Source organism: Triturus cristatus, chromosome 6 (genome assembly GCF_964204655.1).
Source record: "Triturus cristatus chromosome 6, aTriCri1.1, whole genome shotgun sequence".
In the NCBI taxonomy this organism is placed as follows: Eukaryota; Metazoa; Chordata; class Amphibia; order Caudata; family Salamandridae; genus Triturus; species Triturus cristatus.
Genome location: NC_140589.1, coordinates 1,908,074,126 through 1,908,098,403, shown reverse-complemented (window position 1 = coordinate 1,908,098,403; position 24,278 = coordinate 1,908,074,126). Strand labels below are relative to the sequence as shown.

The following is a 24,278-nucleotide window of genomic DNA, read 5'->3' as shown; positions in this document are numbered from 1 at the left end:
TAACAGTAACTGCACATTTAGAGATTACAGTATCAGTAACTGCACATTCAGAGATTGCAGTAACTGCACATTCAGAGATTACAGGATCGGTAACTGCACATTCAGAGATTACAGTATCAGTAAGTGCACATTCGGAGATTGCAGTAACTGCACATTCAGAGATTACAGTATCAGTAACTGCACATTCAGAGATTACAGTGTCGCTAACTGCACATTCAGAGATTACAGTAACTGCACATTCAGAGATTACAGTATTAGTAACTGCACATTGAGAGATTACAGTATCAGTAACTGCACATTCAGAGATTACAGTAACTGCACATTGAGAGATTACAGTATTAGTAACTGCACATTCAGAAATTACATTATCAGTAATTTCACATTCAGAGATTACAGTAACTGCACATTCAGAGATTACAGTATCTGTAACTGCACGTCCAGAGATTACAGTAACGGCACATTCAGAGATTGCAGTAACTGCACATTTAGAGATTAGAGTATCAGTAACTGCACATTCAGAGATAACAGTAACTGCACATTCAGAGAACAGTAACTGCACATGCAGAGATTACAATATCAGTAACTGCACATTCAGAGATTACAGTATCAGTAACTGCACATTCAGAGATTGCAGTAAGTGCACATTCAGAGTTTACAGTATCAGTAACTGCACATTCAGAGACTACAGTATCGCTAACTTCGCATTCAGAAATTACAGTAACTGCACATTCAGAGATTACAGTATTAGAAACTGCACATTGAGAGATTACAGTATCGGTAACTGCACATTCAGAGATTGCACTATCACTAACTGCGCATTAAGAGATTACAGTAACTTTACATTCAGATATTACAGTGACTCCACATTCTGAGATTACAGTATCTGCACATTCTGAGATTACAGTATCAGTAACTACACTTTCAGAGATTACAGTATCGCTAACTGCAAATTCAGAGATTACAGTAACTGCACATTTAGAGATTACAGTATTAGTAACTGCACATTCAGAGAATACAGCAACTGCACATTCAGAGATAACAGTATCAGTAACTGCACATTCAGAAATTACAGTAACTGCACATTCAGAAATTACAGTAACTGCACATTCAGAGATTGCAGTAAGTGCACATTCAGAGATTACAGTATCGGTAACTGCACGTTCAGATATTACAGTAACTGCACATTCAGAGATTACAGTATTAGTAACTGCACATTGAGAGATTACAGTATCGGTAACTGCACATTCAGAGATTGCAGTATCACTAACTGCATATTAAGAAATTACAGTAATTTTGCATTCAGAGATTACAGTAACTGCACGTTCTGAGAATACAGTATCAGTAACTAGTCATTCAGAGATTACAGTATCGCTAACGGCAAATTCAGAGATTACAGTAACTGCACATTCAGAGATTACAGTGCTAGTAACTGCACATTCAGAGATTACAGTAACTGCACATTTAGAGATTACAGTATTAGTAACTGCACATTCAGAGATTACAGCAACTGCACAGTCAGAGATTTCAGTATTAGTAACTGCACATTCAGAGATAACAGTATCGGTAACTGTACATTCAGAGATTACAGTAACTACACATTCAGAGATTACATTATCAGTAACAGCACATTTAGAGATTGCAGTAACTGCACATTCAGAGATTACAGTATCGGTAACTGCACATTCAGAGATTACAGTATCAGTAAGTGCACATTCAGAGACTACAGTAACTGCACATTCAGAGATTACAGTATTGGTAACTGCCCATTCAGAGATTGCAGTATTAGTAACTGCACATTCAGAGATTACAGTAACTGCCCATTCAGAGATTGCAGTATTAGTAACTGCACATTCTAGATTACAGTAACTGCACATTCAGAAATTACAGTAACTGCACATTCAGAGATTACAGTATCGGTAACTGCACGTTCAGAGATTACAGTAACTGCACATTTGGAGATTACAGTATCGGTAACAGCACTTTCAGAGACTACAGTATCATTAACTGCTTATTCAGAGATTACAGTACCAGTAACTGCACATTCTGAGATTACAGTATAACTAACTGCACATTCAGAGTTTACAGTATCAGTAAGTGCACATTCAGAGATTGCAGTAACTGCACATTCAGAGATTACAGTCTCGCTAACTGCACATTCAGAGATTACAGTATCGGGAACTGCACATTCAGGGATTACAGTACCAGTAACTGCACATTTAGAGATTACAGTATCAGTAACTGCACATTCAGAGATTGCAGTAACTGCACATTCAGAGATTACAGGATCGGTAACTGCACATTCAGAGATTACAGTATCAGTAAGTGCACATTCAGAGATTGCAGTAACTGCACATTCAGAGATTACAGTATCAGTAACTGCACATTCAGAGATTACAGTGTCGCTAACTGCACATTCAGAGATTACAGTAACTGCACATTCAGAGATTACAGTATTAGTAACTGCACATTGAGAGATTACAGTATCAGTAACTGCACATTCAGAGATTACAGTAACTGCACATTGAGAGATTACAGTATTAGTAACTGCACATTCAGAAATTACATTATCAGTAATTTCACATTCAGAGATTACAGTAACTGCACATTCAGAGATTACAGTATCTGTAACTGCACATTCAGAGATTACAGTAACGGCACATTCAGAGATTACATTATCAGTAACTGCACATTCAGAGATTGCAGTAACTGCACATTTAGAGATTAGAGTATCAGTTACTGCACATTCAGAGATAACAGTAACTGCACATTCAGAGAACAGTAACTGCACATGCAGAGATTACAATATCAGTAACTGCACATGCAGAGATTACAATATCAGTAACTGCACATTCAGAGACTACAGTATCGCTAACTGCACATTCAGAAATTACAGTAACTGCACATTCAGAGATTACAGTATTAGAAACTGCACATTGAGAGATTACAGTATCGGTAACTGCACATTCAGAGATTGCAGTATAACTAACTGCACATTAAGAGATTACAGTAACTTTACATTCAGAGATTACAGTAACTGCACATTCTGAGATTACAGTATCTGCACATTCTGAGATTACAGTATCACTAACTACACTTTCAGAGATTGCAGTATCACTAACTGCACATTAAGAGATTACAGTAACTTTACATTCAGAGATTATAGTAACTGCACATTTAGGAGATTACAGTATTAGTAACTGCACATTCAGAGAATACAGCAACTGCACAGTCAGCGATTACAGTATTAGTAAATGCACGTTCAGAGATTGCAGTAACTGCACATTCAGAGATTACAGTATCAGTAACTGCACATTCAGAAATTACAGTAACTGCACATTCAGAGATAACAGTAACTGCGCATTCAGAGATTACAGTATCAGTAAGTGCACATTCAGAGATTGCAGTAAGTGCACATTCAGAGATTACAGTATCGGTAACTGCACGTTCAGATATTACAGTAACTGCACGTTCAGATATTACAGTAACTGCACATTCAGAGATTACAGTATTAGTAACTGCACATTGAGAAATTACAGTATCGGTAACTGCACATTCAGAGATTGCAGTATCACTAACTGCACATTAAGAGATTACAGTAACTTTACATTCAGAGATTACAGTAACTGCACATTCTGAGATTACAGTATCTGCACATTCTGAGATTACAGTATCAGTAACTACACTTTCAGAGATTACAGTAACTGCCCATTCAGAGATTACAGTATCAGTAAGTGCACATTCAGAGATTGCAGTAAGTGCACATTCAGAGATTACAGTATCGGTAACTGCACGTTCAGATATTACAGTAACTGCACATTCAGAGATTGCAGTAAGTGCACATTCAGAGATTACAGTATCGGTAACTGCACGTTCAGATATTACAGTAACTGCACATTCAGAGATTACAGTATTAGTAACTGCACATTGAGAGATTACAGTATCGGTAACTGCACATTCAGAGATTGCAGTATCACTAACTGCACATTAAGAGATTACAGTAACTTTACATCCAGAGATTACAGTAACTGCACATTCTGAGATTACAGTATCTGCACATTCTGAGATTACAATATCAGTAACTACACTTTCAGAGATTACAGTATCGCTAACTGCAAATTCAGAGATTACAGTAACTGCACATTTAAGAGATTACAGTATTAGTAACTGCACATTCAGAGAATACAGCAACTGCACAGTCAGAGATTACAGTATTAGTAAATGCACGTTCAGAGATTGCAGTAACTGCACATTCAGAGATTACAGTATCGCTAACTGCAAATTCAGAGATTACAGTTACTGCACATTCAGAGATTACAGTGCTAGTAAATGCACATTCAGAGATTACAGTAACTGCACAATTAGAGATTACAGTATTAGTAACTCCACATTCAGAGAATACAGTAACTGCACATTCAGAGATTACAGCAACTGCACAGTCAGAGATTTCAGTATTAGTAACTGCACATTCAGAGATAACAGTATCGGTAACTGTACATTCAGAGATTGCAGTAACTACACATTCAGAGATTACATTATCGGTAACAGCACATTTAGAGATTGCAGTTACTGCACATTCAGAGATTACAGTATTGGTAACTGCACATTCAGAGATTACAGTATCAGTAAGTGCACATTCAGAGACTACAGTAACTGCACATTCAGAGATTACAGTATTGGTAACTGCCCATTCAGAGATTGCAGTATTAGTAACTGCACATTCAGAGATTACAGTAACTGCACATTCAGAGATTACATTATTAGTAACTGCACATTCTAGATTACAGTAACTGCACATTCAGAAATTACAGTAACTGAACATTCAGAGATTACAGTATCGGTAACTGCACGTTCAGAGATTACAGTAACTGCACGTTCAGAGATTACAGTAACTGCAGATTTTGAGATTACAGTATCGGTAACTGCACTTTCAGAGACTACAGTATAATTAACTGCTTATTCAGAGATTACAGTATCGGGAAATGCACATTCAGGGATTACAGTACCAGTAAGTGCACATTCTGAGATTACAGTATAACTAACTGCACATTCAGAGATCACAGTTTCAGTAGGTGCACATTCAGAGATTACAGTAACTGCACATTCAGAGATTACAGTATTAGTAACTGCACATTGAGAGATTACAGTATCAGTAACTGCACATTCAGAGATTACAGTAACTGCACATTCAGAGATTACAGTATTAGTAACTGCACATTCAGAAATTACATTATCAGTAATTTCACATTCAGAGATTACAGTAACTGCACATTCAGAGATTACAGTATCTGTAACTGCACATTCAGAGATTACAGTAACGGCACATTCAGAGATTGCAGTAACTGCACATTTAGAGATTAGAGTATCAGTAACTGCACATTCAGAGATAACAGTAACTGCACATGCAGAGATTACAATATCAGTAACTGCACATTCAGAGATTACAGTATCAGTAACTGCACATTCAGAGATTGCAGTAAGTGCACATTCAGAGATTACAGTATCAGTAACTGCACATTCAGAGACTACAGTATCGCTAACTTCACATTCAGAAATTACAGTAACTGCACATTCAGAGAACAGTATTAGAAACTACACATTGAGAGATTACAGTATCGGTAACTGCACATTCAGAGATTGCAGTATCACTAACTGCACATTAAGAGATTACAGTAACTGCACATTCTGAGATTACAGTATCTGCACATTCTGAGATTACAGTATCAGTAACTACACTTTCAGAGATTACAGTATCGCTAACTGCAAATTCAGAGATTACAGTAACTGCACATTTAGAGATTACAGTATTAGTAACTGCACATTCAGAGAATACAGCAACTGCACATTCAGAGATACCAGTATCAGTAACTGCACATTCAGAAATTACAGTAACTGCACATTCAGAGATAACAGTAACTGCACATTCAGAGATTACAGTATCAGTAAGTGCACATTCAGAGATTGCAGTAAGTGCACATTCAGAGATTACAGTATCGGTAACTGCACGTTCAGATATTACAGTAACTGCACGTTCAGATATTACAGTAACTGCACATTCAGAGATTACAGTATTAGTAACTGCACATTGAGAGATTACAGTATCGGTAACTGCAAATTCAGAGATTGCAGTATCACTAACTGCATATTAAGAGATTACAGTAACTTTACATTCAGAGATTACATTATCAGTAACAGCACATTTAGAGATTGCAGTAACTGCACATTCAGAGATTACAGTATCGGTAACTGCACATTCAGAGATTACAGTATCAGTAAGTGCACATTCAGAGACTACAGTAACTGCACATTCAGAGATTACAGTATTGGTAACTGCCCATTCAGAGATTGCAGTATTAGTGTATTCTCTGAATGTGCAGTTACTAATACTGCAATCTCTGAATGGGCAGTTACCAATACTGTAATCTCTGAATGTGCAGTTACTGTAGTCTCTGAATGTGCACTTACTGATACTGTAATCTCTGAATGTGCAGTTACCGATACTGTAATCTCTGAATGTGCAGTTACTGCAATCTCTAAATGTGCTGTTACTGATAATGTAATCTCTGAATGTAAAGTTACTGTAATCTCTTAATATGCAGTTAGTGATACTGCAATCTCTGAATTTGCAGTTACCGATACTGTAATCTCTCAATGTGCAGTTACTAATACTGTAATCTCAGAATGTGCAGTTCCCGATACTGTAATCTCTGAATAAGCAGTTAATGATACTGTAGTCTCTGAAAGTGCAGTTACCGATACTGTAATCTCCAAATGTGCAGTTACTGTAATCTCTGAACGTGCAGTTACCGATACTGTAATCTCTGAATGTGCAGTTACTGTAATTTCTGAATGTGCAGTTACTGTAATCTAGAATGTGCAGTTACTAATACTGCAATCTCTGAATGGGCAGTTACTGTAATCTCTGAATGTGCAGTTACTGATAGTGTATTCTCTGAATGTGCAGTTACTATCAGTAACTGCACATTCAGAGATTACAGTAACTGCCCATTCAGAGATTGCAGTATTAGTAACTGCACATTCTAGATTACAGTAACTGCACATTCAGAAATTACAGTAACTGCACATTCAGAGATTACAGTATCGGTAACTGCACGTTCAGAGATTACAGTAACTGCACATTTGGAGATTACAGTATCGGTAACTGCACTTTCAGAGACTACAGTATCATTAACTGCTTATTCAGAGATTACAGTATCGGGAACTGCACATTCTGAGATTACAGTATAACTAAATGCACATTCAGAGATCACAGTTTCAGTAAGTGCACATACAGAGATTGCAGTAACTGCCGATTCAGAGATTACAGTAACTGCACATTAAGAGATTACAGTATTAGTAACTGCACATTCAGAAATTACATTATCAGTAATTTCACATTCAGAGATTACAGTAACTGCACATTCAGAGATTACAGTATCTGTAACTGCACGTTCAGAGATAACAGTAACTGCACATTCAGAGATTACAGTATCAGTAACTGCACATTCAGAGACTACAGTATCAGTAACTGCACATTCAGAGACTACAGTATCGCTAACTTCACATTCAGAAATTACAGTAACTGCACATTCAGAGATTACAGTATTAGAAACTGCACATTGAGAGATTACAGTATCGGTAACTGCACATTCAGAGATTGCAGTATCACTAACTGCACATTAAGAGATTACAGTAATTTTACATTCAGAGATTACAGTAACTGCACATTCTGAGATTACAGTATCTGCACATTCTGAGATTACAGTATCAGTAACTACACTTTCAGAGATTACAGTATAGCTAACTGCAAATTCAGAGATTACAGTAACTGCACATTTAAGAGATTACAGTATTAGTAACTGCACATTCAGAGAATACAGCAACTGCACAGTCAGAGATTACAGTATTAGTAAATGCACGTTCAGAGATTGCAGTAACTGCACATTCAGAGATTACAGTATCAGTAACTGCACATTCAGAAATTACAGTTACTGCACATTCAGAGATAACAGTAACTGCGCATTCAGAGATTACAGTATCAGTGAGTGCACATTCAGAGATTGCAGTAAATGCGCATTCAGAGATTACAGTATCGGTAACTGCACGTTCAGATATTACAGTAACTGCACATTCAGAGATTACAGTATTAGTAACTGCACATTGAGAGATTACAGTATCGGTAACTGCACATTCAGAGATTGCAGTATCACTAACTGCACATTAAGAGATTACAGTAACTTTACATTCAGAGATTACAGTAACTGCACATTCTGAGATTACAGTATCAGTAACTACACTTTCAGAGATTACAGTAACTGCACATTCAGAGATAACAGTATCAGTAAGTGCACATTCAGAGTTTACAGTAACTGCACATTCAGAGATAACAGTATCAGTAAGTGCACATTCAGAGATTGCAGTAAGTGCACATTCAGAGATTACAGTATCGGTAACTGCACGTTCAGATATTACAGTAACTGCACATTCAGAGATTGCAGTAAGTGCACATTCAGAGATTACAGTATCGGTAACTGCACGTTCAGATATTACACTAACTGCACATTCAGAGATTACAGTATTAGTAACTGCACATTGAGAGATTACAGTATCGGTAACTGCACATTCAGAGATTGCAGTATCACTAACTGCATATTAAGAGATTACAGTAATTTTACATTCAGAGATTACAGTAACTGCACATTCTGAGATTACAGTATCTGCACATTCTGAGATTACAGTATCAGTAACTACACTTTCAGAGATTACAGTATCGCTAAATGCAAATTCAGAGATTACAGTAACTGCACATTTAGAGATTACAGTATTAGTAACTGCACATTCAGAGAATACAGCAACTGCACAGTCAGAGATTACAGTATTAGTAAATGCACGTTCAGAGATTGCAGTAACTGCACATTCAGAGATTACAGTATCAGTAACTGCACATTCAGAAATTACAGTAACTGCACATTCAGAGATAACAGTAACTGCGCATTCAGAGATTACAGTATCAGTAAGTGCACATTCAGAGATTGCAGTAAGTGCACATTCAGAAATTACAGTATCGGTAACTGCACGTTCAGATATTACAGTAACTGCACATTCAGAGATTACAGTATTAGTAACTGCACATTGAGAGATTACAGTATCGGTAACTGCACAGTCAGAGATTGCAGTATCACTAACTGCATATTAAGAGATCACAGTAATTTTGCATTCAGAGATTACAGTAACTGCACGTTCTGAGAATACAGTATCAGTAACTAGTCATTCAGAGATTACAGTATCGCTAACTGCAAATTCAGAGATTACAGTAACTGCACATTCAGAGATTACAGTGCTAATAAATGCACATTCAGAGATTACAGTAACTGCACATTTAGAGATTACAGTATTAGTAACTCCACATTCAGAGAATACAGTAACTGCACATTCAGAGATTACATTATCAGTAACAGCACATTTAGAGATTGCAGTAACTGCACATTCAGAGATTACAGTATCGGTAACTGCACATTCAGAGATTACAGTATCAGTAAGTGCACATTCAGAGACTACAGTAACTGCACATTCAGAGATTACAGTATTGGTAACTGCCCATTCAGAGATTGCAGTATTAGTAACTGCACATTCAGAGAATACACTATCAGTAACTGCACATTCAGAGATTACAGTAACTGCCCATTCAGAGATTGCAGTATTAGTAACTGCACATTCTAGATTACAGTAACTGCGCATTCAGAGATTACAGTAACTGCACATTTGGAGATTACAGTATCGGTAACTGCACTTTCAGAGACTACAGTATCATTAACTGCTTATTCAGAGATTACAGTATCGGGAACTGCACATTCAGGGATTACAGTATAACTAACTGCACATTCAGAGATCACAGTTTCAGTAAGTGCACATTCAGAGATTGCAGTAACTGCCGATTCAGAGATTACAGTATCGGTAACTGCACATTCAGAGTTTACAGTATCAGTAAGTGCACATTAAGAGATTGCAGTAACTGCACATTCAGAGATTACAGTCTCGCTAACTGCACATTCAGAGATTACAGTATCGGGAACTGCACATTCAGAGATTACAGTACCAGTAACTGCACATTCAGAGATAACAGTAACTGCACATTTAGAGATTACAGTAACTGCACATTCAGAGATTACAGTATTAGTAACTGCACATTCAGAGATTACAGTACCAGTAACTGCACATTCAGAGATTACAGTAACTGCACATTTAGAGATTACAGTAACTTCACATTCAGAGATTACAGTATTAGTAACTGCACATTGAGAGATTACAGTATCAGTAACTGCACATTCAGAGATTACAGTAACTGCACATTGAGAGATTACAGTATTAGTAACTGCACATTCAGAAATTACATTATCAGTAATTTCACATTCAGAGATTACAGTAACTGCACATTCAGAGATTACAGTATCTGTAACTGCACATTCAGAGATTACAGTAACGGCACATTCAGAGATTACATTATCAGTAACTGCACATTCAGAGATTGCAGTAACTGCACATTTAGAGATTAGAGTATCAGTTACTGCACATTCAGAGATTGCAGTAACTGCACATTTAGAGATTAGAGTATCAGTAACTGCACATTCAGAGATAACAGTAACTGCACATTCAGAGAACAGTAACTGCACATGCAGAGATTACAATATCAGTAACTGCACATTCAGAGATTACAGTATCAGTAACTGCACATTCAGAGATTGCAGTAAGTGCACATTCAGAGATTACAGTATCAGTAACTGCACATTCAGAGACTACAGTATCGCTAACTTCACATTCAGAAATTACAGTAACTGCACATTCAGAGATTACAGTATTAGAAACTGCACATTGAGAGATTACAGTATCGGTAACTGCACATTCAGAGATTGCAGTATCACTAACTGCACATTAAGAGATTGCAGTAACTTTACATTCAGAGATTACAGTAACTGCACATTCTGAGATTACAGTATCTGCACATTCTGAGATTACAGTATCAGTAACTACACTTTCAGAGATTACAGTATCGCTAACTGCAAATTCAGAGATTACAGTAACTGCACATTTAAGAGATTACAGTATTAGTAACTGCACACTCAGAGAATACAGCAACTGCACAGTCAGAGATTACAGTATTAGTAGATGCACGTTCAGAGATTGCAGTAACTGCACATTCAGAGATTACAGTATCAGTAACTGCACATTCAGAAATTACAGTAACTGCACATTCAGAGATAACAGTAACTGCGCATTCAGAGATTACAGTATCAGTGAGTGCACATTCAGAGATTGCAGTAAGTGCACATTCAGAGATTACAGTAACTGCACATTCTGAGATTACAGTATCTGCACATTCTGAGATTACAGTATCAGTAACTACACTTTCAGAGATTACAGTATCGCTAACTGCAAATTCAGAGATTACAGTAACTGCACATTTAGAGATTACAGTATTAGTAACTGCACATTCAGAGAATACAGCAACTGCACAGTCAGAGATTACAGTATTAGTAAATGCACGTTCAGAGATTGCAGTAACTGCACATTCAGAGATTACAGTATAAGTAACTGCACATTCAGAAATTACAATAACTGCACATTCAGAGATAACAGTAACTGCGCATTCAGAGATTACAGTATCAGTAAGTGCACATTCAGAGATTGCAGTAAGTGCACATTCAGAAATTACAGTATCGGTAACTGCACGTTCAGATATTACAGTAACTGCACATTCAGAGATTACAGTATTAGTAACTGCACATTGAGAGATTACAGTATCGGTAACTGCACAGTCAGAGATTGCAGTATCACTAACTGCATATTAAGAGATCACAGTAATTTTGCATTCAGAGATTACAGTAACTGCACGTTCTGAGAATACAGTATCAGTAACTAGTCATTCAGAGATTACAGTATCGCTAACTGCAAATTCAGAGATTACAGTAACTGCACATTCAGAGATTACAGTGCTAATAAATGCACATTCAGAGATTACAGTAACTGCACATTTAGAGATTACAGTATTAGTAACTCCACATTCAGAGAATACAGTAACTGCACATTCAGAGATTACATTATCAGTAACAGCACATTTAGAGATTGCAGTAACTGCACATTCAGAGATTACAGTATCGGTAACTGCACATTCAGAGATTGCAGTATTAGTAACTGCCCATTCAGAGAATACACTATCAGTAACTGCACATTCAGAGATTACAGTAACTGCCCATTCAGAGATTGCAGTATTAGTAACTGCACATTCTAGATTACAGTAACTGTGCATTCAGAGATTACAGTAACTGCACATTTGGAGATTACAGTATCGGTAACTGCACTTTCAGAGACTACAGTATCATTAACTGCTTATTCAGAGATTACAGTATCGGGAACTGCACATTCAGGGATTACAGTATAACTAACTGCACATTCAGAGATCACAGTTTCAGTAAGTGCACATTCAGAGATTGCAGTAACTGCCGATTCAGAGATTACAGTATCGGTAACTGCACATTCAGAGTTTACAGTATCAGTAAGTGCACATTAAGAGATTGCAGTAACTGCACATTCAGAGATTACAGTCTCGCTAACTGCACATTCAGAGATTACAGTATCGGGAACTGCACATTCAGAGATTACAGTACCAGTAACTGCACATTCAGAGATAACAGTAACTGCACATTTAGAGATTACAGTAACTGCACATTCAGAGATTACAGTATTAGTAACTGCACATTCAGAGATTACAGTACCAGTAACTGCACATTTAGAGATTACAGTAACTGCACATTTAGAGATTACAGTAACTGCACATTCAGAGATTACAGTATTAGTAACTGCACATTGAGAGATTACAGTATCAGTAACTGCACATTCAGAGATTACAGTAACTGCACATTGAGAGATTACAGTATTAGTAACTGCACATTCAGAAATTACATTATCAGTAATTTCACATTCAGAGATTACAGTAACTGCACATTCAGAGATTACAGTATCTGTAACTGCACATTCAGAGATTACATTATCAGTAACTGCACATTCAGAGATTGCAGTAACTGCACATTCAGAGAACAGTAACTGCACATGCAGAGATTACAATATCAGTAACTGCACATTCAGAGATTACAGTATCAGTAACTGCACATTCAGAGATTGCAGTAAGCGCACATTCAGAGATTACAGTATCAGTAACTGCACATTCAGAGACTACAGTATCGCTAACTTCACATTCAGAAATTACAGTAACTGCACATTCAGAGATTACAGTATTAGAAACTGCACATTGAGAGATTACAGTATCGGTAACTGCACATTCAGAGATTGCAGTATCACTAACTGCACATTAAGAGATTGCAGTAACTTTACATTCAGAGATTACAGTAACTGCACATTCTGAGATTACAGTATCTGCACATTCTGAGATTACAGTATCAGTAACTACACTTTCAGAGATTACAGTATCGCTAACTGCAAATTCAGAGATTACAGTAACTGCACATTTAAGAGATTACAGTATTAGTAACTGCACACTCAGAGAATACAGCAACTGCACAGTCAGAGATTACAGTATTAGTAGATGCACGTTCAGAGATTGCAGTAACTGCACATTCAGAGATTACAGTATCAGTAACTGCACATTCAGAAATTACAGTAACTGCACATTCAGAGATAACGGTAACTGCGCATTCAGAGATTACAGTATCAGTGAGTGCACATTCAGAGATTGCAGTAAGTGCACATTCAGAGATTACAGTATCGGTAACTGCACGTTCAGATATTACAGTAACTGCACATTCAGAGATTACAGTATTAGTAACTGCACATTGAGAGATTACAGTATCGGTAACTGCACATTCAGAGATTGCAGTATCACTAACTGCACATTAAGAGATTACAGTAACTTTACATTCAGAGATTACAGTAACTGCACATTCTGAGATTACAGTATCAGTAACTACACTTTCAGAGATTACAGTAACTGCACATTCAGAGATAACAGTATCAGTAAGTGCACATTCAGAGATTGCAGTAAGTGCACATTCAGAGATTACAGTATCGGTAACTGCACGTTCAGATATTACAGTAACTGCACATTCAGAGATTGCAGTAAGTGCACATTCAGAGATTACAGTATCGGTAACTGCACGTTCAGATATTACAGTAACTGCACATTCAGAGATTACAGTATTAGTAACTGCACATTGAGAGATTACAGTATCGGTAACTGCACATTCAGAGATTGCAGTATCACTAACTGCACATTAAGAGATTACAGTAACTTTACATTCAGAGATTACAGTAACTGCACATTCTGAGATTACAGTATCTGCACATTCTGAGATTACAGTATCAGTAACTACACTTTCAGAGATTACAGTATCGCTAACTGCAAATTCAGAGATTACAGTAACTGCACATTTAGAGATTACAGTATTAGTAACTGCACATTCAGAGAATACAGCAACTGCACAGTCAGAGATTACAGTATTAGTAAATGCACGTTCAGAGATTGCAGTAACTGCACATTCAGAGATTACAGTATCAGTAACTGCACATTCAGAAATTACAGTAACTGCACATTCAGAGATAACAGTAACTGCGCATTCAGAGATTACAGTATCAGTAAGTGCACATTCAGAGATTGCAGTAAGTGCACATTCAGAAATTACAGTATCGGTAACTGCACGTTCAGATATTACAGTAACTGCACATTCAGAGATTACAGTATTAGTAACTGCACATTGAGAGATTACAGTATCGGTAACTGCACAGTCAGAGATTGCAGTATCACTAACTGCATATTAAGAGATCACAGTAATTTTGCATTCAGAGATTACAGTAACTGCACGTTCTGAGAATACAGTATCAGTAACTAGTCATTCAGAGATTACAGTATCGCTAACTGCAAATTCAGAGATTACAGTAACTGCACATTCAGAGATTACAGTGCTAATAAATGCACATTCAGAGATTACAGTAACTGCACATTTAGAGATTACAGTATTAGTAACTCCACATTCAGAGAATACAGTAACTGCACATTCAGAGATTACAGCAACTGCACAGTCAGAGATTTCAGTATTAGTAACTGCACATTCAGAGATAACAGTATCGGTAACAGCGCATTTAGAGATTGCAGTAACTGCACATTCAGAGATTACAGTATCGGTAACTGCACATTCAGAGATTACAGTATCAGTAAGTGCACATTCAGAGACTACAGTAACTGCACATTCAGAGATTACAGTATTAGTAACTGCACATTCAGAGAATACACTATCAGTAACTGCACATTCAGAGATTACAGTATTAGTAACTGCACATTCAGAGATTACAGTATTGGTAACTGCACATTCAGAGAATACACTATCAGTAACTACACATTCAGAGATTACAGTATTAGTAACTGCACATTCTAGATTACAGTAACTGCACATTCAGAAATTACAGTAACTGAACATTCAGAGATTACAGTATCGGTAACTGCACATTCAGAGATTACAGTAACTGCACGTTCAGAGATTACAGTAACTGCACATTTGGAGATTACAGTATCGGTAACTGCACTTTCAGAGACTACAGTATCATTAACTGCTTATTCAGAGATTACAGTATCGGGAACTGCACATTCAGGGATTACAGTACCAGTAACTGCACATTCTGAGATTACAGTATAGCTAACTGCAAATTCAGAAATTACAGCATTAGCAACTGCACATTCAGAGATTACAGTATTAGCAACTGCACATTCAGAGATTACAGTAACTGCACATTCAGAGATTACAGTATCAGTAACTGTTTATTCAGAGATTACAGTATCAGTAACTGCACATTCAGGAATTTCAGTATCGGTAACTGCACGTTCAGACATTACAGTATCAGTAACTGCACATGGAGAGTGTGAGAAGTTGGCCTGGTATTTGCTGACCACTGATTACAGTGGGCACCTTGTACCAGTCCAAACAACCCTTATTGATGATTAGGTAAAGACAACCTTTATTGAAAGCTATCCTAGTGGTAGCTATGGAGAGCAGCCTTCAGGCTAAATCTCGAAGGAATTTAAAGCAGCTTATTCTACCAGCCTATAACCTCCTGAATGACCAAATGAAAGGAGAACCACACAAGGTCTATAAAAAATATATGTGTTTATTACTAAACACTCTCTACTAACCTCTTTATGAGATTGGAGAACAAGGAACACAATATTACAGTACTAGAACGACAGTAAATAGCACAATACACGGTGGACCCCAGGGGGAGACCAAACCATAAACTAAGACAGTGGTATAACAACCACGACCTGACTAGACACAGAGCCTAGAGCAAGTAGAATCGCTAGGACCCCAAGGAACCACCCAAGGCAGTGATACATGGGACCCACGGGGGACGCGTGCAGTGTGAGAACACAGCCGCGAGCTCCGTACAATCCTATGGGAGAGTCACGGTTGTAATTTTAAAGATTGAGGACTCTTAGGAGAGGGCTTTGAGCAAACTCTTTCAGACATAGAAGGTTCTAAGGCCAGCACCCATGTGAGCACCAGAGTACTTGTGTTACCTAACCCAGGGAAACCGGGTGCATAGGTGTCAAATGGTGTCGGGGATCTTCGTAGTTTTTAATGGCGAGATGCTGCAAAGTGCTGCTGCCGTGAAGAGGAAAAGTGTCTGGTGTGATCCAAGCCTGGATCGGAGCTGAGAAGAGCCTGAAAGCAGAGGGGACAGAGTCTGGGTCACTTGCCTGTGACCAGGTGCTCAGTAGACGAATGCCCACCGATGTCGGGTGTTTCAGGTGAGAAGAAGTGAAGCTTGACTCTGCAGCCCCGGGGACCAGGAGATGTCGACAACAACCAAAGTCCGCATGTGAGCTGTCCCATGAAGGCTGTTGAGTGCTGGGGGGTCAGTGTCCGGATTGAACACCAACAAGCCTTGGCAACTGCGACCCACATGGTCAGAGAAAAGATGCTTCGGTGAGGACCAGCAAGGTCGTGGGGACTCACCAAGCGATGGAGAGTCAGAGCACGTCTGGAGCAACCAGGAAAGCTCATTGAAAGTTAAAGTTCCCTTCTCAGGGACCCACAGGTCAACGGACAAGGGATCGCAAAGAGACCTCGAGACGAATCACAAAACACCAGCCCAGGAAAGCTCATTGAAAGTTAAAGTTCCCTTCTCAGGGACCCACAGGTCAACGGACCAGGGATCGCGAAGAGACCTCGAGAGGAATCACAAAACACCAGCCCACGGAACACTCGTGGAGTGCAGGCTGGTAATCTTCGGAGGAATCACTGCTCGGGGTCTGGACTACAAGTAGCCCAAAGCACAGCTTCAGGGGTCGCCGGAAAGCAGATGCTTCTGCAAATGGACACGGTGCCAGGGGTTCGGGTTGCATGGTCCCCACGAGGGATACGGGTCCCAGGTTTGCTGAGCACACTAGTCGACCTTGGGGATGCTTGGAAACCCACCTCCTGTGTTGCGAAAGTCTTCGGAGTCCTCAGGAGCTTCGGAGTTGCAAACCGGTCAGATGAGTCTTTGGTGTCTGCTTAGCAGGGGAGTACCTACTTTACTCCAAGGGAGATTCTTCAGTCATCTAGCGCAGTGTAGATCGTCGAAGTACTTAGTTTCTGTAGCAGAGTTTCGTTCAGGTAAATCTAAAGTCCTGTAGCCAGGGGTCCCTACTTTATACCCAAGGAAAGGGTGGGACAAACTCTGGGGACCCACCTTTAGGAGGGTCAGGACAGAGGGGTGGCTACACCTATGTACTTTGTCCATTTTCGCGCCAGAGCAGGGGCTGATAGCCCCTGCAACCGGTTTAAGCTGGACTATGCACAGGGAAACCAAATGTGCCCCCAGTGCACACTTCAATGCACTCTTAGAGTGCACCCACCCAGCCCCAATACACTAAAGCCAGTCTGGGATGTGGTTACACCTCCCTGTGACAGGAAACCTATTGTCCAGCCTCCCCTGCTGGAGTTTCATCCAGCTGCAGGAGGGTAGACTCGTGTCTGGCAGCATCCATCTTGTGATGCCAGGATCAGGAAAGCTGGTACCGGGTGTACAGGTGCTGTCATATTTCTCCCTCTAAGAGGGTGGAATCATACCTCCCCTGCCAGTTACTGGCGGGGAGGTATGATTCCAGGGTGTTTGACACCAAACACGACATGTTTCTGTACAGCCGTTTTAAAGTTAGCATTTGCCGTGAGGTTATAATGCACTTAAGAGTATATGGTATGGCTGCATCACAGAACAACCCCGGAGAATAGATTCCGAAGGCTGCGGAGGGGCCCAGCTCATGCATGGGCACCCTCTTACATAAAACCCAGCACTCTGCCTTCAGGATTGATAAGGCCTGCCATAGGGGTGACTGATGGGTATAGATTTACAGTGATACGGTAGATATAGTGAACCTATATCTAAGTAAGGGGTGCATGCACCACCTTACACAGGTTGCAGTAGCAGACCTGTGGTGTCAATTTGAGTGGCCTCTCAGGGGTGGAATAATACATGCTGCAGCCCCTGGGAGGCCTCTTCGGTACCTATGCCCTGGGTATATAGTATACCATATACTAGGGACTTATAAGGGCACCCCAGAATCCAATCTGGAGTGTACCTAAAGTATATGCAATCAGTTTATAAGAGAAAGCAGCTAGGCTTGGGTCCTGAATAGAAGGATCCCAGCCAGACAAAGTCGAAAATGGTGAAACAGCAGCAAAAAGTGGGGGTAACTGTATAAAGCAGATCCTACTCTCCTACACAGAGATTACAGGGAGAGATGTGGCGCAGCAGCCAGGGCGTCTGACTCCAGAGCAATGGGCTCACGGTTCGATCCCCGGGGCCAGCGGCAGCTCAGCTCAGCACCATGTGACTCTAGGCAATAGCTCGCTTAATCTATCCATTGGCCCCAGCACTTTGAGACTCTTAGGGTGAGTAGTTTGCACTTTACAAATACCGGATTTAGATTTAGAGATTACAGTATCAGTAACTGCGCATTCAGGGATTACAGTATCAGTAACTGCACATTCAGGGATTACAGTATCGGTAACTGCATATTCAGAGATTACAGTATCAGTAGCTGCACATTCAGAGATTGCAGTAACTGCACATTCAGAGATAACAGTATTGTGAACTGCACATTCAGAGATTACAGTATCGCTAACTGCACATTCAGAGATTTCAGTAACTGCGCATTCAGTGATTACAGTATCTCTAACTGCACATTCAGAGATTACAGTATGAGTAACTGCACATTCAGAGATTATAGTAACTGCACATTCAGAGATTACAATATTAGTAACTGCACATTCAGAGATTACAGTATCAGTAACTTCACATTCAGAGATTACATTATTGGTAACTGCACATTCAGAGATTACAGTAACTGCACATTCAGAGATTGCAGTATTAGTAACTGCACATTCAGGCATTACTGTATTAGTAACTGCACATCCCGAGATTACAGTATCAGTAGCTGTACATTCAGGGATTACAGTATCAGTAACTGCACATTCAGGAATTACAGTATCAGTAACTCCTCATTCAGCGATTACATTATTACTAACTGCACATTCAGAGATTACAGTAATAATAACTGCGCATTCAGGGATTACAGTATTAGTAACTGCCCATTCTGGGATTACTGTATCGGTAACTGCACAGTCAGAGATTACAGTTATCAGGTACTGGTGGTACATGAGTGAAAGGACACATTACAACATCTGCCAATAATGTATGTTGACAACAGCTATCTCTCTACAGTGAATACAGTATCATGCCGTTGAGGGATGAGTTGAGAGGGTGCTCCTAACAAAGATTACTCTATGAAGTGGTTGAGGTGTGGCTGAGAGGAGGCTCCTGATACAGATTATAGTGAGAAGTAATTGAGTTTTGGGGGCGGAAGGGATCCTGTTCAGAGCTGATGGTATTACATCTGTGAGGTACGGAGTGAGAGAGAATTCCGGATACAGATTACAATATGAAGTAATTGAGATATCGTTGAGGGCGCTACTGACAGAGTGCTCTATGAAGTAATTGAGGTGTGGAGTGAAACGGAGCATAAAGTAACTGAGGTATAGATTGGGACTGAACTCCTGACACATATTACAATATGAAGTTATAAAAGAATGAGGTAGGAGGGTGCTCCTTCAGAGACTACAGTATCAAGTACTTGATAGTGAGGTCCCAAGATTACAGTATGAAGGAGTTTAAGTATGGAGTGAGAGGTGCTCCCGACAGAAATTATAGTATGAAGTATTCACAAGTATGGGGGCGAGGTGGAGCTCTTTTCGAACTTACAGTACCACATTTGTGACATACAGGAGTGAGAGGTAGCTCCTGACACAGCTCACTGTGTGAAGTAATTGAGGATGTAGCCCTACTGACGTTTGCCAGTGCTTGTTTCTGTACTTTTCTTAGTGGAGCTGTGCCTTGTTTGTTGCACTGTCTAATGAGGTTTGCGTTGTGGCAACCAGCGATGCAAGTGAAGGCCAGTTTACCTCACCAAGCACTCTTGCTGATGTCGGCAATTACAGCCATGGTGCTTATTGTAGGTTGGTGGTCTAATGATGTGGACAATGCCCGACTGAAACCTGTCTGAGGTCGATAGTTCATTAATGGTAACTAGAATCTGTTTTTTGCTCCCAGCAAATAGTGGTGCCGAGATGGAAGCCAAGGATATGAAGACAGCCGAAGACCTACTGTTGGATAAGATGCAGACAGAGCAGGGTCCAGGATCTAAGCACACCAGTGATCCTGGAGAGAGAAGCCATACAGGCTCTTCTGAGCAGTCATTCCCTCTCATTGACAACGGAACCGCAATAAAGCTCTTCAATCCAGAGACCGAGCAGTCACAAGATGACCCAGTGGACTGGTCAGCATACGTAGACCTCTTTCCGTCACAGGCACAATCTGGCAGAGACCAGGGGGCTTATGGAGCTGAATCCCTGTACAAGTGCCAGGAGTGCGAGAAGACATTCAGCAAAAATTCAAATCTCCTGCGTCACCAACGTATCCACACAGGGGAGAGGCCCTATGAGTGCACTGAATGTGAAAGGAACTTTCTGCACAAGTCCTCCCTAATCCAGCACATTCGGCTTCACACGGGTGAGAGACCATACAAGTGCACGCAGTGTGAGAAGAGCTTCCGGCTGAGCTCCACTCTTGTGTATCATCTCACCACACACCGGGAGGAGAAGCTGTTTAAATGCACTGAGTGCGAGAAGACTTTCACACTGAAGTCCACGCTGGTTAATCACTTGAGGGTGCACTCGGGGGAGCGTCCCTTCAAGTGCACTGATTGTGAGAAGTGCTTCATTAACCACAGGAACTTACAGAAGCATCAACGTACACACACTGGAGAGCGGCCATACACCTGCCCCATCTGCCCAAAGAGCTTCAGCAACTTCTCCAACCAGCGGAGACACCAGAAGACGCACACAGGGGAGAAGCCTTTCCGATGCCCTCAGTGCGCCAGGTTCTTCAGTGAGAGGTCCAGTCTTATCAAGCATCAACAGATGCACAGGTGCGATAGAAAGCAGAAGTATAACTGCGCTGAGTGTGAGAAGACTTTTACCAACAACTCCAAACTGCTCCAGCACTTGAGAACACACACAGGTGAGCGTCCGTTCAAGTGCACAGTATGTGACAAGACTTTTGGACACAACTCCTCTCTCACCCAACACCAAAGAATTCACTCTGGAGAGAGACCCTACCAGTGCAACGTGTGTGAGAAATCCTTTCGGACCAGCTCCACCCTGCTCAGACACAGCCGGAAACACACAGGGGATAAACCCGACAAGTGATACAATGCAAGAAGTGTTTCAACAACCGGAAGCTGCTGCTTGTACACCTAGCTACACACAACACCTAGAAATGTCACATGTCTCGCCACGAACAGTAGACGCTGGTATATCACATACTAAAAGGCACGTTATGATTGTGATATCCTAAGGGGAGGTCCACTGGCCCGTGAAGGACTCACCCACAGACCTGGAGAAAGCCTTGCACATGTTTTACCTGATGCTGCCTACAGACAAAAGTACTGTCCAGGTGTTGAGATGCCTGCTGAGGGCGCCCTCTGGCCACAGATACTGAGTTTAAGTTGTATTTGTTCTTGACTCGGAATGTAAAGGAAGAGATCACCTGCTTCATTGCCCATTTGGTCGGAGGCACTCTGACTAAGGAATCAATGGACCATAGGGAGTACTGTACTGATCAGCCTTTCTTTCTATACCTTGCCTCTTCTACAAGCATTTGACTTTGTTTATTGAGCAGTGGGTCAATGTTTGCTGAACACTGCCGCATATGGCTGTGCATGTAGAAGCTATTTAATCACGGAGAGGAGAGGGGTACTCAACATCAGTCTGCCTCCCTGCCAATAAGACATTATACTCAAGGACTGATGTTCAGCATAGAACGTGTTCCTATCTACTACCAAGGGCCCCGCTCAGTTGACGCAATGCCTCACCCACTTGCCGTGGCACGCTTCCTCACCAGGCATGCTTCAACACCCTTTGTTTATATTTTCTAAGCAAGGGTGGAGCTCGATTGTCCCTAAAGAGCCCAAGATAATATTTAGGAATCTGGATCAACGGTCCTAAAACTTTTAAAACTATTTGTAAAGGATACCCATTCCCATTTTATTTATTTGTGGGTTTCTATGTCAGGATAAAAAAATGTAACAATATGGATGGTCGCAGGGCACGAATCACCCTGACATCCATAGGTTTGTGTCTACTTGTTTTGGCCCCTGTTAAATGCCCCTGTGGGTCGACTACATTCTTCAGGACATCAAGATCCCTACTCAGTTCGTGCTGTGGTATCGATGTGCACAAAAGTCATTAGGTTATGTTAGGAACACAAAAATAAATGTAAAGTACTTGCAGTTTTATCAACACTGGAGAATTACTCTGCAGTGGAAACATAAACAATGTCAATGGAGAGTATGGGAAACCCACATCAAATGGATTGCGTAGTATGCTTAGTTATTATGTTAGTAGAAATTAAAAATTGTGAATCACTGCACACAAAGGTGAGGCACACAAAGGGAGTAGACAAGTCTCATAGTCAGGGAACTTCCTATTTCACTTTACCCAGTCTTTTTTTTTCAAGGTGTTCCTAATCTGGGGTGACGCAGGAGCATCGCCTTGCAGTCAAACACTATATAGAAAACATATGAAGGAAAATGTTAGGTGTGCAAAGTTATCACTCTCATTCGTCTGAAGTAACATAATAGACTGAGGAAATCAGAAATATTATCTGTCCATGCAAATGTTTAAAAATGAGGGAATAACTTTGGGGTAAAGTACACAATGAATTTACCATGAATCTTCCCAGGCATAATGAGATAGAAAAGGAAAATGTTACTTACCCTTTAAGCATCTGTTTGTGGCATGTAGCGTGTAGATTAACATGCTGTTCATTCTCACCTGCCATCCAGTGTTGGGCTTGGACATGTGTAACCCACCTATTGCTGGTAATGCACATCGGCTCTTTTGTGAGATCCTTTTTCCGCACAGCAGGTGAGGATTTAATTGGAACATGGAGCTACAGAAGAAGATGAGCATGTGAAGAATGAAGAAAGGCATCTGCCACAACCAAAGGCTTCCAGGGAGGAGGGATGGTGCATGTAAATTTACAGCATTACACGCCACAAACCGATGCTTTCAGGATAAGTAACATTTTCCTTGCACAGACTGTAAAGCAGTTCTTCCCTAAGCAGTGGCAAGCCGGAAGATGTGACAGAGGACTGGAAAAGTGTACGTCGTACAACCTGGCCAATGTTGGCTTGTTGGGGTGCTTGGACATCCACACAATAATACTTGGTGGAAGTGTGAGGAGTAGAACCGATAGCTGCCTTGCAGATTTCAGGCATACAGATGTTACATAAGAAAGCTGTTTAGGCCCCCTTTTTGCAAGTAGGGTAGGGTGGGGTCTGGGCGGGAAATACAAGGTTTATTTTACCTTTGGCGTAACAGGTCGGGATCCATTTGACCAACCACTGTGCTGTTCCCACTTTAGAGAGAGCACTGCCCTTGTGTGGTTTGAAAAAAGATGCAAAGGATTGCTGTGTCTTGCGGAAGGGTTTTGTTCTGTCAATGTAATACATGAGGGCTCTTTTGACATTTCGCGTGTGAAGAACCCGCTCTGCCACTGACTCTATATGTGGGAAGAAGGCTGGGAGTTCGATAGTCTGATTTAGGTGGAAAGAAGAGACCACCTCTGGGAGAAATTTGGGGTTTGTTCTAAGGGCTACTCTATCATTGTGAACTTGG

The 24,278-nt window shown here is 40.4% G+C and overlaps 1 protein-coding gene across 3 annotated transcripts in view; it reads left to right on the top strand.

Annotated features, from left to right (window-relative positions):
• LOC146822411 (uncharacterized) overlaps window positions 1–23,914 on the top strand; it is a 233,276-nt gene extending 209,362 nt beyond the window's left edge. For all 3 annotated transcript variants that reach the window (XM_085613500.1, XM_085613501.1, XM_085613499.1), the window contains one exon: window positions 20,650–23,914. In XM_085613500.1, the coding sequence (XP_085469626.1) occupies window positions 20,650–21,806 (1,157 nt within the window). In that variant the 3' untranslated portion in view covers window positions 21,807–23,914. The remainder of the gene's footprint in view (window positions 1–20,649) is intronic.
• The last annotated feature ends 364 nt before the right edge of the window (window positions 23,915–24,278 follow it).